Genomic DNA, 15,881 nt, shown 5'->3' on the forward strand with positions numbered 1-15,881 from the left:
AGAAAATAAATATATAAAATTAATTTTCTTGTAATTCCATTGTCCTTAACTCACCATGATATTATCTTCAACTTCTGCTCTTATATATGGCCCCAGGAGTCCCAAATGTTCATTTAGTTCTCCACGGTATAAGGGCTGAGTAAAGGAGCCATCAGTAAATTCCTGGAAAACAACTTTCTTGAACTGAGGGACACTGCCACTCTGAGCCCTGGAGAAAAAAAGCAGAGGAAAAGCAATAATTTTATGTACCAAGTGGGTAGAAATGCCTCACATCCTCATTTTCCTAGGTGCCTGAGAAGCATTTTGCATAGTTAACCACTTCATCTTCCTTGAAATACTCTTGCCAAGCTTTATTAGTATGTAAGTTCCATGAAAGCTGGGGTTTTGTCTGTTTTGTTCCCTGTTGTATTCCCAGCACCTGTAACGGTGCTTGGCACAAAGTAGGTGCTCAAAAAATATTTGTCGAATGTTGAATGAATGTAGAGTTTATAAACATACTCCAAATATAAGAGAATCCCATGGTCAAGCCCTTGGATCTCTTTTCTTTTTACTTTTTAAAGCCCTATTAAAATTGTGAACTAAAAAAATTGTGAACTAAAACATATACAATAAAGTGCATAAAACACAAATGCCTTTGGTACATAAATGCAATCATCACCCAGATCAGTAACATTGCCAACAACCCACAAGACTCACTGGATGTCCCTTTTCAATCATACTTTCTCCCTTCCCACTGAAGGTAACCACCATTCTGATCTTTATGATAATCATTTCTTTGCTTTTCTTTATAATTTTACCAGTTATGTATACATCCTTTAAAAATATAGTTTAGTTTTGCCTGTTTTGAAGTGTGTAAATAAAACATACTACATACATTCTTTTGTTTCTTCTTTCACTTAGCATTCTGGTTGTGAGATTCATCTATATTATCATATGTAGCTATAGTTTGTTCATTCCTATTGTTGTATAGTATTATATGAATATACCCTAATCACGGACATTTGAGTTGTTATAATCTTTGGCACTTTCATATGGGCCTGCTATAACCTTCTGGTGCATATCTTTTGGTGAACATATATGTGCATTTCTGTTGGGCACATATATAAGGGTGGAATTACTAGGTATGCATGTGTTTGGCTTTTGTAGGTATTGCCACACTGTTTTCCAAAGCAGCTGGACCATTTTCCATTTTCATTAGCAATGTATGAGAGTTCCATTTGCTCCAAATTATTACAAATATCTGGTATTGACTGTGTTTTTACATTTTTGGATGTTCTATGAGGTTTAGCATCTTTTCTTATGAGTAGCAGTCATTTGGATGTCCTCTTTTGTGGAGCACCTATCCAAGCTTTTTTCTGCCAAGTTTTCTCTTGGATAATCTGCTTGTTTCTTGTTGAATCAAAAGAGTACCCTATATATCCTTGATACACTTTTTTATATATTCCTTGATTGCTGGAGAAGAAGGACACAGAGAAGCCTGTTAAAATCTATTATATAAGTTTCCTTTGTGTGTCCTTTGTGTTATGTATTGCAAACATTTACCATTCTGTGGCTAATCTTTTCATTGTTTTTATGTTATCTTTTGATGAGCATAAGTTTGTAATTTTAATGTGTGGAATTTATTAAAAAAACCTTATCGGCTAGGGCTTTTTGTATCTTGATGTCAATTCTCTTTCTTTCCCTACCCTGTGGTTATTGATATATTCTTTTACATTTTCTTTCTAAAATGTTTATGATTTTATATTTCACTTTTAGACTTGTAACGCAATGTGAATGGATTTTTGTGTATGGTGTGAGTTAGGAATCCAATGTAATGTTTTATCTATATAGATACCAACATTTTCCAGCATCTTTTATTGAAACTCTACTTCTGTGACACCTTTGTCATAAATCAAGTGTCTATATGTGTTAGACTAGTTTTGGATTTTCTATTCTATTTCATTTACCTGTTTGATTATCTCTATACCAACTGCTACATTGTTTTAATTATTATAGCTTTAAAATAAGTCTCAATATATTAGACAGCAATTACTCTCGTCTTATTCTTCCTCTTCAAGAAGGACTTGGCTATTCATAAACCTTTACATTTTCATATTAATTTTAGAATCAGCTTGTTGAGCTCTACAAAAGGAACGTCTTGGGATTTTCATTCAGGTTGCACTGAATCTATAAATCAGTTTGGGAATAACCGACATTTTCAAATATCATGTTTTCCAATTCATGTACGTGGTATATCTTGAAAGTTATTTAGGTACTCTTTAAAGTTTCTCAGTAAATTTCCATAGTTTTTTTTTCCATAGACATTTTGCAAATTTTTAGCTAGACTTATTTCTAGGTACTTGTTAGTATTCTATTCCACTATTTATTTTGTTTTTACTTCCTCATTGTGTCTCACCAAGCTGACACACTCAAACTTAACTTTCCCCCTGGTCAGGACTCTCCTAGAAAGTGGCTATCTTGGCTTATGACCATTCTCAAGGGAGAGACCTCAAGACTAAATTAGAAAGAAACCATAGCAATAAAAATCACAATGGGGGTCATCTTCCAGCTTCTAACCAGAAGGAAATCAACCACCTTCAGCTCAGCAAACCTGCAAGCAATGTGAGCTGTGTGACAATCCAACAGAGGTGGAGAGCCAGCACTGATTTGGGCTGGATGGTTCAGGAAGCCAGCTGCTTCCGTTGGCGAGTCATTTTCGCTGTCACAAGCCATATTGCCATGATAAACATCTTTGACAGACACATTCTTGACACTGAAGCCCACATTGTCCCCAAGAAGAGCTTCATTTAAAGCTTCACGGTGCAATTCAAAAGACTTTATTTCAGTTGTAGTGTTAACTGGAGCAAAGCTGACCAATCATGCTGGGTTTGAGGGCACCAGTCACCGCTAGGCCCACAAAGACATTACCAATACTACCAATTTTGTAGACTTCCTGGAGAGGTAGGCACAAGCCTTGTCAGTTGGATGAGCTGGTGGTATGATATAATCCAGAGCTTCAAGCGGTGTGCTACACTGGTATTGCCATCTCTGCAGGTGACTCTCCACCCTTTAACCAAGGCATGTTAGCAAGTTGTCAGCATTCCAACCAGAAATTGGCATAAATACTACTGTGTTGCAGTTGTAGCCAATATTCTTAATGTAGGGCTGACTTCCTTATTGATTTCCACATAGCTCTGTTGGCGATGGCATAGTTCAGTGAAATCCATTTTTTAACACCAACAATTAGTTGTTTCACTTCCAGTGTGTAAACCAGAAGGGCATGCTCATGGGTCTGCCCGTTCTTAAAGATACTAGCTTCAAATTTGTTAACACCACTAGCAATAATCAGGACAGTACAGTCAACCTGAGAGGTGCCTATCATGATGTATTTTTAAATTGATACACGATAATTGTACATGTTTTGGGGATATATGTGATATTTTGATACATTAATACAATGTGTAATAATCAAATGATGGTAATTGGAATATCAATCACTTCAACCATTTGTCATTTATTTGTATTGGGAACATTCCCAGTCTTCTCTTCTAGCTATTTTGAAACATTCAATAAATCATTGTTAACTATAGTCACCCTACTGTAATATCGAACACTACAACTTATCCCTTCTATTTAAGTGTAATTTTACTGTGGGGAAAAGAAAGAGAGATCAGACTGTTACTGTGTCTATGTAGAAAGAAGCAGACATAAGAGACTCCATTTTGGTCTGTACTAAGAAAAATTCTTCTGCCTTGAGATGCTGTTAATCTGTAACCCTAGCCCCAACCCTGTGCTCGCAGAGACATGTGCTGTGTTGACTCAAGGTTTAATGGATTTAGGGCTATGCAGGATGTGCTTTGTTAAAAAAGTGCTTGAAGGCAGTATGCTTGTCCATGGAATACTATGCAGCCATAAAAAGGATGAGTTCTTGTCCTTTGTAGGGACATGGATGAATCTGGAAACCATCATTCTCAGCAAACTATCGCAAGGACAAAAAACCAAACACCGCATGTTCTTAGTCATAGGTGGGAATTGAACAATGAGAACACTTGGACACAGGAGGGGGAACATCACACACCGGGGCCTGTCATGGGGTGGGGGAAGGGATAGCATTGGGAGATATACCTAATGTAAATGACGAGTTAGTGGGTGCAGCACACCAACAAGGTGCATGTATACATGTGTAACAAACCTGCACGTTGTGCACATGTACCCTAGAACTTAAAGTATAATAATAATAATAATAATAAAAGTCATCACCATTCTCTAATCTCAAGTACCCAGGGACACAATACACTGCGGAAGGCCGCAAGGACCTCTGCCCTGGAAAGCCAGGTATTGTCCAAGGTTTCTCCCCATGTGATAGCCTGAGATATGGCCTCGTGGGAAAGGAAAGACCTGACCGTCCCCCAGCCCGACACCCATAAAGGGTCTGTGCTGAGGAGGATTAGTGAAAGAGGAAGTCCTCTTTGCAGTTGAGATAAGAGGACGGCATCTGTCTCCTGCTCGTCCCTGGGCAATGGAGTGTCTCGGTGTAAAACCCGATTGTATGTTCTATTTACTGAGAAAGGAGAAAACCGCCTTAAGGCTGGAGGTGAGACAGGCTAGTGGCAATACTGCTCTTTAATGCACCAAGATGTTTGTATACGTGCACATCACGGCACAGCACATTTCCTTAAACTTATTTATGACACAGAGACCTTTGTTCACATGTTTTCCTGCTGACCCTCTCCCCACTATTACTCTATTGTCCTGCCACATCCCCCTCTCCGAGATGGTAGAGATAATGATCAATAAATACTGAGGGAACTGAGAGACCAGTGCTGGCACGGGTCCTCCGTATGCTGAGCACCGGTCCCCTGGGCCCACTTTTCTTTCCTGTGCTTTGTCTCTGTGTCTTATTTCTTTTCTCAGTCTCTCGTCCCACCTGACGAGAAACACCCACAGTGTTTCTCGTCACTGTGGGTGACGAGGGGCAGGCCACCCCTTCATTTTACACCTATTAATCAACCTCTCTTCATTCCATCCCACCCCCCCATACCATTCCCAAACTCCTTTAAGCACCATTCTACTCTCTATCTCTGTGAGATCCACTTTTTAAGCTCTCACATGTAAGTGAAAACATGTGATATTTGTCTTTCTATGCCTGGCTTATTTCACTTAACACAATGACATCCAGGCTCATCGATCTTGCCACAAATGACAGGATTTCATTCTTTTTAATGGCTGAGTAATAGTCTATTGTGTATATATACCACACAGTCTTTATCCATTCATCTGTTGATGTATACTTAGGTTGATTTTATATCCTAGCTATTGTGAATGGTGCTGTAGTAAATGTTGGTGTGCAGCTATCTCTTTGATACACTGATTTCCTGTCTTTGGATATATATCCAGCAGTGGGATTGCTGGATCACATGGTAGTTCTATTTTTAGTTTCTTGAGGAACATACATACTCTTTTCCATAGTATCTGTACTAATTCACACTCCCACCAACAGTGTACAAGCATTCCCCTTTTGCCACATCCTCATCAGCATTCATTATTTTTTGTCTTTTTGATAAAAGTCATTTAACTGGAGTGAAATATCCATTGTGCTTTTGGTTTGCATTTCTCTGGTAATTAGTGATGTTGAGCAGTTTTTCATATACCTGTTGGCCATTTGTATGTTTTCTTTTGAGAAATGTCTATTCAGATCTTTGTTCATTTTTAATAGGATCCTTTGCTTTTTTGCCATTGACTTGTTTGAGTTCCTTATATATTCTGGTTATTAATACCCTCTCAGTTGTATAGTTTGCAAATATTTCATCCCATCCTGTAGGTTGTCCCTTCACTTTGTTAATTGATTCCTTTGTTGTGCGGAAGCTTTATAGCTTGATATAATCCCATTTGTCTACTTTTGCTTTAGTTGCCTGTGCTTTTGATATTTCCCAGGCCATAAAATATTTCCCAGACCAATGTCCTGGAGCATTTCCCCAGTGTTTTCTTCCAGTAGCTTCATACTTTCAGGTTGTATATTTAAGTCTCTAATCCATTTTGATTTAATTTTTGTATATAGTGAGAGATAGGGGTTTAGTTTAATTCTTCTGCATGTGGATATCCAGTTTTCCCAACATCATTTATTGAAGAGACTATTCTTTCACCAATGCATATTCTTGGCACTTTGTCAAAAATGAGTTGGCTCTAAATGTGTGGATTCATTTCTGGGTTCTCTGTTGTGTTCCACTGGCATATGTTTCTGTCTTTATGCCAGTACCATGCTGTTTTGGTTACTACAGCTTTGTAGTATAGTTTGAAATAAAGTAGCATCATGCCTCCAGCTTTGTTCTCTTTGCTCAGGACTGCTTTGGATATTTAGGGTCTGTATTAGTCTGTTTTCCTGCTGGTATAAAGAACTGCCTGAGACTGCATAATTTATAAAGGAAAGAGGTTTAATTGACTCACAGTTCCACATGGCTGGAGAGGCCTCGGGAAACTTACAATCATGGTGGAAGGTGAAGGGGAAGCAAGGCACCTTTTTCACAAGGTGGCAGGAGGGAGAGGTGACAGAAGGGGAAATGCCAGATGCTTAAAAAACCATCAGATCTCATGAAAACTTACTCACTGTCATGAGAACAGCATGGGGGAACCTGCCCCCATGATCCAATCACTTCCTACTGGGTCCCTCCCATGACACATGGGGATTATTTTGCCTTACATGAAATGTAAGGCAAAAATTGCCCTTGCCCACAATTCCATAATTTTAGATCCTCCTAGATCCTTAATATAAACAATCAATTAATTGAAAAAATGAATAGATGTTTTCAGAAAAAAATAAAACTACTTTGATCTTTGGTTCACACAATGCACCAAAATAACTTTTAGTCTACAGGAAGTATTAAAAAGTTAAATGTAAAAAATTAAATTGTAAGAGAAAATTGAAGAAACTGTTGTTTTTTTTTTAAAAAAATCTCTGGATAGGCAGGAATTTTTACAAACAATATACTACAATTCAAGATGAGATTCGGGTGGGGACACAGAGCCAAACCATATGTTTCCACCCATGGCCCCTCCCAAATCTCATGTCCTCACATTTAAAAACAGAATCATGCCTTTCCAACAGTCCCCCAAAGTGTTAGCTCATTCCAGCCTTAACCCAAAAGTCCAAGTCCAAAGTCTCATCTGAGACAAGGAAAGTCCCTTCCGTTTATGAGCCTGTAAAATCAAAAGCAAGTTAGTTCCTTCCTAGATACAATAGGGGTACAGGCATTGGGTAAATACACTCATTCCAAATGGGAGAAATTGGCCAAAACAAAGGGGCTACAGGCCCCATGCAAGTCTGAAATCCAATAGGGCAGTCATTAAACCCGAAAGTTCCAAAATGTTCTCCTTTGACTCCGTGTCTCACATTTAGGTCACCCTGATACAAAAGGCAGGCTCCCACAGCCTTGGGCAGCTCCACCCCTGTAGCTTTTCAGGGTACAGCCCTGCTCCTGGCTGCTTTCATGGGCTGGCATTGAGTGCCTGTGGCTTTTCCAGGCCCACGGTGCAAGCTGTCAGTGGATCTACCATTCTGGGGTCTGGAGGACAGTGGCCCTCTTCTCACAGTTCCACTAGGCAGTGCCCCAGTGGTGACTGTGTGGGGGCTCCCACCCCACATTTCTTTTCCTCACTGCCCTAGCAGAGGTTCTCCACGAGGGCTCTGCCTTTGCAGCACACCTCCGCCTGGACATCCAGGCATTTCCATACATCCTCTGAAATCTAGGTGGACATTCCCAAACCTCAATTTTTGTCTTCTGTGCACCCACAGAACAAAGGCTGGGGGCTTGCACCCTCTGAAGCTATAGCCCAAGCTGTACTTTGGCCTCTTTTAGCTGGAGTGGCTGGGACACAGGGCACCAAGTCCCAGGCTGAACACTGCAGGGGGGCCCTGGACCCAGGCCACGAAAGCATTTTTCCCTCCTAGGCCTCCAGGCCTGTGATGGGAGGGGCTGCTGCGAAGGTCTCTAACATGCCCTGGACACATTTTCCCCATTATCTTGGTGATTAACATTTGGCTCTTTGTTAATTATATAAATTTCTGTAGCTGGGTTGAATTTCTCCCCAGAAAATGGGTTTGTCTTTTCTACTGCATCATCAGGCTGCAAACTTTTCAAACTTTTATGCTCCGTCACTCTGGAATGCTTTGTTGCTTAGAAATTTCTTCTGCCAGATACCCCAAATCATCTCTCTCAAGTTCAAAGTTCCACAGATCTCTAGGGCAGGGGCAAAATGCTGCCAATCTCTTTGCTAAAGCATAACAAGAGCCACCTTTATTCCTATTCCTAACAAGTTCCTCATCTCCATCTGATACCACCTGTCTGAACTTCATTGTCCATATCACTATCGGCATTTTGGTGAAAGCTATTCAACGATTCTCTAGGAAGTTCCAAACTTTCCCAGATTTTCCTGTCTTCTTCTGAGCCCTCCAGGTCTCTAGGAAGTTCCAAACATTGCCACATTTTCCTATCTTCTTCTGAGCCCTCCAAACTGTTCCATCCTCTGCCTGTTACACAGTTCCAAAGTTGCTTCCACATTTTCAGGTATCTTTATAGCAGTGCCCCCCCTACCTCGGTACCAATTTACTGTATTAGTCTGTTCTCATGCTGCTATAAAGAACTGCTGGAGACTGGGTAATCTATAAAGGAAAGAGGTTTAATTGACTCACAGTTCTGCATTGCTGGGGAGGTCTCAGGAAACTTGCAATCATGGTGGAAGGCGTAGGGGAAGCAAGGCATCTTCTTCACAAGGTGGCAGTGGGAATAAGTGCCAGCAGGGGAAATGCCAAACACTTAGAAAACCATCAGATTTCATGAGAACTCACTCACTATCACGAGAACAGCATGGGGGAAAACTGCCCCCATGACCCAATCACTTCCCACTGGGTCCCTCCCACGACATGTGGGGATTATGGGAACTACAATTCAAGATGAGATTTGGGTGGGGACACAGCCAAACCATATCTGGGTCTTTTGTGGTTCTGTACAAATTTTAAGACTGCTTTTTCTATTTCTGTGAAAAATGTTATTGGTATTTTGATAGGTAATACATTAAATCTATAGTATTGATATTTTAACAATATGAATTCTTCCATTCTATGAACATGGGATAGATACCTTTTCATTTTTTGTGTGTCTTCTTCAATTCCTTTCTTCAGTGTTTTACAGTTGTCAGTATAGAGATCTTTCACCTCTTTGGTTAAATTTGTTCCTAGATATTTATTTTTATTATAGCTATTGAAAATGAAAATGCTTTTATGATTTCTCTCTCAGATTGTTAGCTCTTGGTATATAGAAATGCTACTGATTTTTGTATGTTGGTTTTGTAGCTTGCAACTCTACTGAATTTGTTGATCAGTTCTAACAGTTTTTTGGTGGAGTGTTTAGGTTTTTCTAAATATAACATTATATCGTCTACAAACAAGGGGAATTTGATTTCTTTTTTTCTAATTTGAAGGCCCTTTGCTTAATTGCTCCATCTTGGACTTCCAGGACTACATTTAATAGAATTGATGAAAGTGGGCATGCTTGTCTTGTTCCAGATCTTAGAGGAAAGGCTTTCAATTTTTTCCCATTTGGTATAATGTTAGCTGTGGGCTTGTCATATATAACATTTACTGTTTTGAGGTATGCTCCTTTAAACCAAATTTGTTGAGAGTTTTTATCATGAAGGGATGTTGAATTTTATTCAATGCTTTCTTGACATTTATTGAAATAAATATATGGTTTTTGTCTTTCCTTCTGTTAATGTGGTGTATCACATTTATTGATTTCCATATGTTGAACTATCTTTGTGTTCGTAGGATGAATCCCCCTTGGGCATGACAAATACTCATTTTAATGTGTTGTTGAATTTAGTTTGCTAGTACTTTGTTGAGGATTTTTGCATCTATATTCATCAGCGAAGTTGGCCTGTAGTTTTCTTTTTGCTGTTGTTGTGTCCTTGTCTGGTTTGGGTATTGGGATAATGCTGGTCTTGTAGAATGAGTTTGGAAACATTCTTTTCTCTTCAATTTTTTGCAATATTAAATAGTTTCAGTATAATTGGTGTAAGTTTTTCTTCAGCAGTGAAGTCATCAGGTCCTGGACTTTTATTTAATGCCAGACTTTTTACTACTGCTTCAATCTCATTACTTGTTATTGGTCTGCTCAAGTTTTCTATTTCCTCAAAGTTCAATCTTGGTAAGTTGTATGTGTCCAGAAATTTATCCATTTCTTCTAGTTTTTCCAGTTTGTTGGCATATAGTTGATCATAATAGTTTCTAGTGAAACTTTGTATTTTTGTGTTATCAGTTTTAATGACTCTTTTCATCTCTGATTTCAATTATTTGGGTCTTCTCTCATTTTTTTTCCTTAGTCTAGCTAAAGATTTTAAATTTTATCTTTCAAAAAGCCATTTAAAAAATTTCATTGGTCTTTCATATTGTTTTCTTTTTCTCAATATTATTTATTTCTATGATGATGATTATTATTTTCCTTCTACTAATTTTGGGTTTGGTTTGCTCTTGTTTTTCTATGTCCTTGAGTTACATCATTACCAGGTTTATTTGAGTCTTTCTTTTTTGACGTAGGCATTTATAGCTATAAACTTCTCTCTTAGTACCGCTTTTGTTGTATCCCATTCATTTTGGTATGTTGTTTCCATTTTCATTTGTTTCAATAAATTTCCTTCTTAATTTCTTCATTGACTTATTGGTTGTTCAGGAGCATGTTGTTTAATTTCCATGTATTTGTATAGTTTCAAAAGTTCCTCTTGTCATTGATTTCTAGTTTTATTCTACTGTAGTCAGAAAAGATACTTAATATAATTTTATTTTTTTAAATGTTGAGACTTGTTTTCTGGCCTAATACATAGTCTATCCTGGAGAATGTTCCATGTGCTGATAAGAAGAATGTATATTCTGTAGTATTTGGATAAAATGTTCTGTAAAACGTCAGGTAGGTTCATCTGGTCCACAGTATGTTCCCGGATGAACTGGAGCTCCTTTATATGTTATTAGCTTCTTTTTTCTTGCTCTTTTTAGGATCCTCTCTTTGTCTTTGACTTTTGAGAGTTTAATTATTGTATGCCTTGGGGTAGTCTTATTTGGGTTGAAACTGTTTGGTGATCTTCAGCCTTCCTATAACTGGATACTTACATCTTTCTGTAGGTTTGGAAATATTTTCTGTTATTATTTCTTTGAGCTTTTTATTCATTGCTCTTTCTCTCTTGAAGGCCCATGACTCTTAGATTTGTTCTATTGAGGCAGTCCTCTAGATCTTGCAAGTGTTCTTCATTCCTTTTAATTATTTTTTGTCCTTTGACTGTGTATTTTCAAATAGCCTGTCTTTGAGCTCATTGATTGTTTGTTTTGCTTGATCAGTTCCGCTGTTTAGACTTTCCAGTGCATTTTTTTTTTTCCGTTCAGTTGTTGTATTTCTCAGCTCCAGCATTTCTGGTTTCTTAAATTATTATTTTGATTTCTCTGTTAAATTTATCTCATAAATTTCTCAGTTGCTTTTTTGTGTTCTTTGAGTTTCCTCAGAACTTTTATTTTGAATTATTGATTTGAGAGCTACAATTTGCCATCTCATTAGGGTTGGTCACTGGCTCCATGCTGTTTCCATTTGGAGAGGTCATAGCTCCCTATTTGCTCTTGTTTTTTATGCACATATATCTATGTCTTTGTATGAATGCTAAGTTATTTATTCCAGTCTTTGTGTCTGGCTTAGTTTGGTTTTTCAGGAGTATGCCTGTCTAAAGGTTATGTATGAATTAGAGCTTCCTTACTCTGAGATTACTGCCTCTTTTTTGGCACTAGATGGTGCTGTAAGCCCAGATTTGCTGCAGCTCTTGCAAAGGCTTGGATTACTGCCTATTCCCGATTTGGGGGAGGTCCCAAACTGGATATCCTGGTTGGGTGAGACATCTGGTTAGGATTTTGTGTCCAGAGGAACCACGGGATGAACAGTCTCTCTCATTTGGTGTCTTCTTTGGCTTAGATGAAGAGCAGCCAATGTGTTTTGCATGCTGGGGTTGCTAGCCCCACCTCCATCCTTTGTCTCTAGCTGCCCTCAGGATTTTTTTACCCTAGAGGTAATCAGGCTGCTTCCCACGGATTGAGGCAGGAATGATTTTTCTGCAAAGGAACCCAAGATGGTGGGAAAGCTGGATCTTCATCTAGATGTCACTTTTTCTGATGTACATACTGTCAGTCTGGGGGAACTTTTCTGCGTGGTGCCTGGCAGCTTGGGAAGGGGATGCTGCAGTTAAACAGGCCCATTTTTGTTATCTTCTGCTTGCAGTTTTTCTCTTCTATGTGGCCACTCAGATCCTCACAGCCTCTGTTTTGAGTTATGGGATATTCCTGGTGATAAGCTAGACACTGAATAGTTGTTTTTGGTTTTTCTGGAGGAGAGTGAAGCCAGATTGCTTCTATCCACCATTTTGGTGATATCACTCTAATCATGTTTTTGTCTTTTTTTTAATAAAGCCCCTGTGTGCTGGGGCATCAATGATGGTCACAGGATACTTTTTGGCCTCAGGTTTCTTTAGGAGATATCAATGGTGATATTCCATTCATGTTCAGTTTATAGTTATCCAAGACCCAAGCATACTCAAATGAGCCCTTTCCCATCTCAGCAGGTTCTTTCTCAAATTTTTCAATGGTTCCTTTGTTGATCACGTCACATTTATAGATCAGATGGCCAGTAGTGTTGAACTTTCCTGAGTCTACATGTCCAACGTTGATGATAGTGACATGAACCTTTTCCTTTCCCAATTTTGGCTTAGATTTAGCAGTGATTTTCATGATACTTGTGTTATGACAGCAAACCAACTGTGAATAAAGCAATTCTATATAACTTAACGCTCATAAAACATTTGACCATGTTTTATGATAGTTATTTCTATTTATTCACATATTTAACTTTGTTTGCTCTTTATCCCATCTTGTCTCTCATGCCTTCCATTCTGTATAACTTTTTTATTGTCTCAAGTATAACGTTAGAATATTTTAGTGGACTTTTGCTAGTGGTGAAGTTTCTCTGTTTATGCTTGTCTGAAAATGTATTTCTTTCACCTTCGTTCTTCAATCAAATATTTTTTAGATTTTCATTTTTATTATTACGTTAGAGCAAGTGAAGTAGCAAAAAAAGTGTCCATCATACAGTCTGGCTTTCCCTGGTCCTCAGGGCAAGGAGGAAACTTGGGCAGCAGACAATCACTCAATCCTGGCAGACTCTCAGAATCTCACTTGGACCCTAAAGTGCATCTGCTTGGTGGCATTGTTCTTCATTTCTGTCTTCAGCATCCATTTTGACTTCATCCTTTGGATATAATGCATGTCTCACTTTCATGTAAGAGCTGCTCCTGTGTTGCCAGTCTATCCCAGGGCTCTCTGTTACTGAAGCACTCGGCCCATGGCCTTACAATATTTAGCAACTGCCACAGCTCTTGACAAGCCAAATCACTGTTTGTAGTATCTCATCAAGGAGTGATGACCCACTCTGGCATCAGAAGGCAGAATCAGTTCCATGCTTTCATCATCATATTCTAAGTCCTTTCCTAAGGGCGACTCCTCAGCCTCCTTAGGGTCCTCCCCTTCCTTGTGATCTGGGTAGCTACTCCTAAACTCATACAAGTCTGCAAATTCCAAAGCAGCATCACCATCTGTAAAAAGCTTACACCGGCTTTTGTCATATGTGCCTGTACAGCTTCTGTTGAGTAGGACTTCCCCTTCTCATTGCAACACAAGCAAATCTTCTCAACACAAACTTTCTCTCCCAAGTAATTAATCAGTCCCTTAAGATCTGAAAGATATTCTATATCAGTAATAAAGAAGCAGTGGACTTTGGTCATACTTGTGTCATTTTGTTAATTGCTTTCTTTCTTTTTTTTTTTAAGATCCTTTGATCCTTTCTTCTTCTGTTGCATTCTTCCTTTATAGTTTGATGGCTTTCTGTAGTGGTATGCTTTGGACCTTTTTAAAATGTTTTGTGTATCTACTATAGGCTTTTGCTCTGTGGTTACTATGAGGCTTACACAAAATTAGCAGGCTATTTTAAACTGATAACAACTTAATTTTTATTGCATCCACAAACTCTACACTTTTATTCCCTTCCTCCTACATATTATTATTTTTTTTGAGACAGGGTCTTGCTCTGTTGCCCAGGCTGGAGTGTAGTGGTGTGATCATTGCTTACTGTAGCCTTGACCCCCCCAGGCTCAAGCAGTCCTCCCACCTCCACCTTCTGAGTAGCTGGGACTACAGGCATGCACCACCATGCTTTACTAATTTTTAAATTTTTTATAGAGACGAGATCTCACTATCCTGCCCAAGTTAGTCTCAAATGCCTGGGCTCAAGTGATCCTCCCACCTCGGCCCCCACAAAGTGTTGGGATTACAGCCATGAGCCACTGTGCCCAGCCTATTTTATGTTTTTGATGTGACAATTTACATATTTTAATAATTTGCATTCCTTAACACATTATTATAGCTTTAGTTTTTAAAATAGCTTTCTTTGTCTTTTATCTTTTATACTAAAGATATAATTAATTTACCCACTGCCATTACACTATTAGAGTGTTTTGGATTTGACAATGTACTTGTTTTTACTAGTGAGTTTTATCCTTTCATATGTTTTCATATTACTAATAAGCATCCTCTTTCTTCAGCTTGAAGAACTCCTTCTAGCATTTCCTATAAAGCAGATCTAGCTTTTGTCTTTCTGAGAAAATCTTTATCACCCCTTCATTTCTAAAAGATAAAATTACTGGATATAGTATTTTTCATTGCTAGTTTTTATTTCCTTTCAGGATTTTAAATCTATATTTTCACTCCCTTCTGGCCTACAATATTTCTTCTGAGAAATCCACTAATAATCTTATACAAAGGATATGAACAGACACTTCTCAAAAGAAGACATTTATGCAGCCAAAAAACACATGAAAACATGCTCATCATCACTGGCCATCAGAGAAATGCAAATCAAAACCACAATGTGATACCATCTCACACCAGTTAGAATGGCGATCATTAAAAAGTCGGGAAACAACAGGTGCTGGAGAGGATGTGGAGAAACAGGAACACTTTTACACTGTTGGTGGGACTGTAAACTAGTTCAACCATTGTGGAAGTCAGTGTGGCAATTCCTCAGGGATCTAGAACTAGAAATGCCATTTGACCCAGCCATCCCATTACTGGGTATATACCCAAAGGACTATAAATCATGCTGCTATAAAGACACATGCACACGTATGTTTATTGCGGCACTATGCACAATAGCAAAGACTTGGAACCAACCCAAATGTCCATCAATGATAGACTGGATTAAGAAAATGTGGCACATATACACCATGGAATACTATGCAGCCCTAAAAAAGGATGAGTTCATGTCCTTTGTAGGGACATGGATGAAGCTGGAAACCATCATTCTCAGCAAACTATCGCAAGGACAAAAAACCAAACACTGTATGTTCTCACTCATAGGTGGGAATTGAACAATGAGAACACTTGGACACAGGTAGCGGAACATCACACTCCGGGGCCTGTTGGGGGGTGGGGGGAAGAGGGAGGGATAGCATTAGGAGATATACCTAATGTAAATGACGAGTTAATGGGTGCAGCACACCAACATGGCACATGTATACATATGTAACAAACCTGCAGGTTGTGCACACGTACCCTAGAACTTAAAGTATAATAAAAAGAAACAAAAACAAAACAAAACAAACAAAAAGAAATGTTCTTTACATCCTCTCTCCTCATTCTTCTCATACTCAATTAACAGCCAGTCTTATATGCTTATCTTTAATTATACCCAACATCCTTCCATTTCTTTCCATTTCTGTCACCACCACACTGGTCTAAATAACTGCCTTCTTTTATCTGTATGACTGCAATA

The 15,881-nt window shown here is 38.6% G+C and overlaps 1 protein-coding gene across 3 annotated transcripts in view; it reads right to left on the minus strand.

Moving 5' to 3' along the window:
• Positions 1–15,881, minus strand: part of F8 (coagulation factor VIII) — a 197,312-nt gene that overhangs the window by 73,120 nt on the left and 108,311 nt on the right. For all 3 annotated transcript variants that reach the window (XM_063703009.1, XM_004065157.2, XM_063703010.1), the window contains exon 15: positions 55–208. In XM_063703009.1, the coding sequence (XP_063559079.1) occupies positions 55–208 (154 nt within the window). The remainder of the gene's footprint in view (positions 1–54; positions 209–15,881) is intronic.

This window comes from Gorilla gorilla, chromosome X (assembly GCF_029281585.2).
Source record: "Gorilla gorilla gorilla isolate KB3781 chromosome X, NHGRI_mGorGor1-v2.1_pri, whole genome shotgun sequence".
Lineage (NCBI taxonomy): Eukaryota > Metazoa > Chordata > Mammalia > Primates > Hominidae > Gorilla > Gorilla gorilla.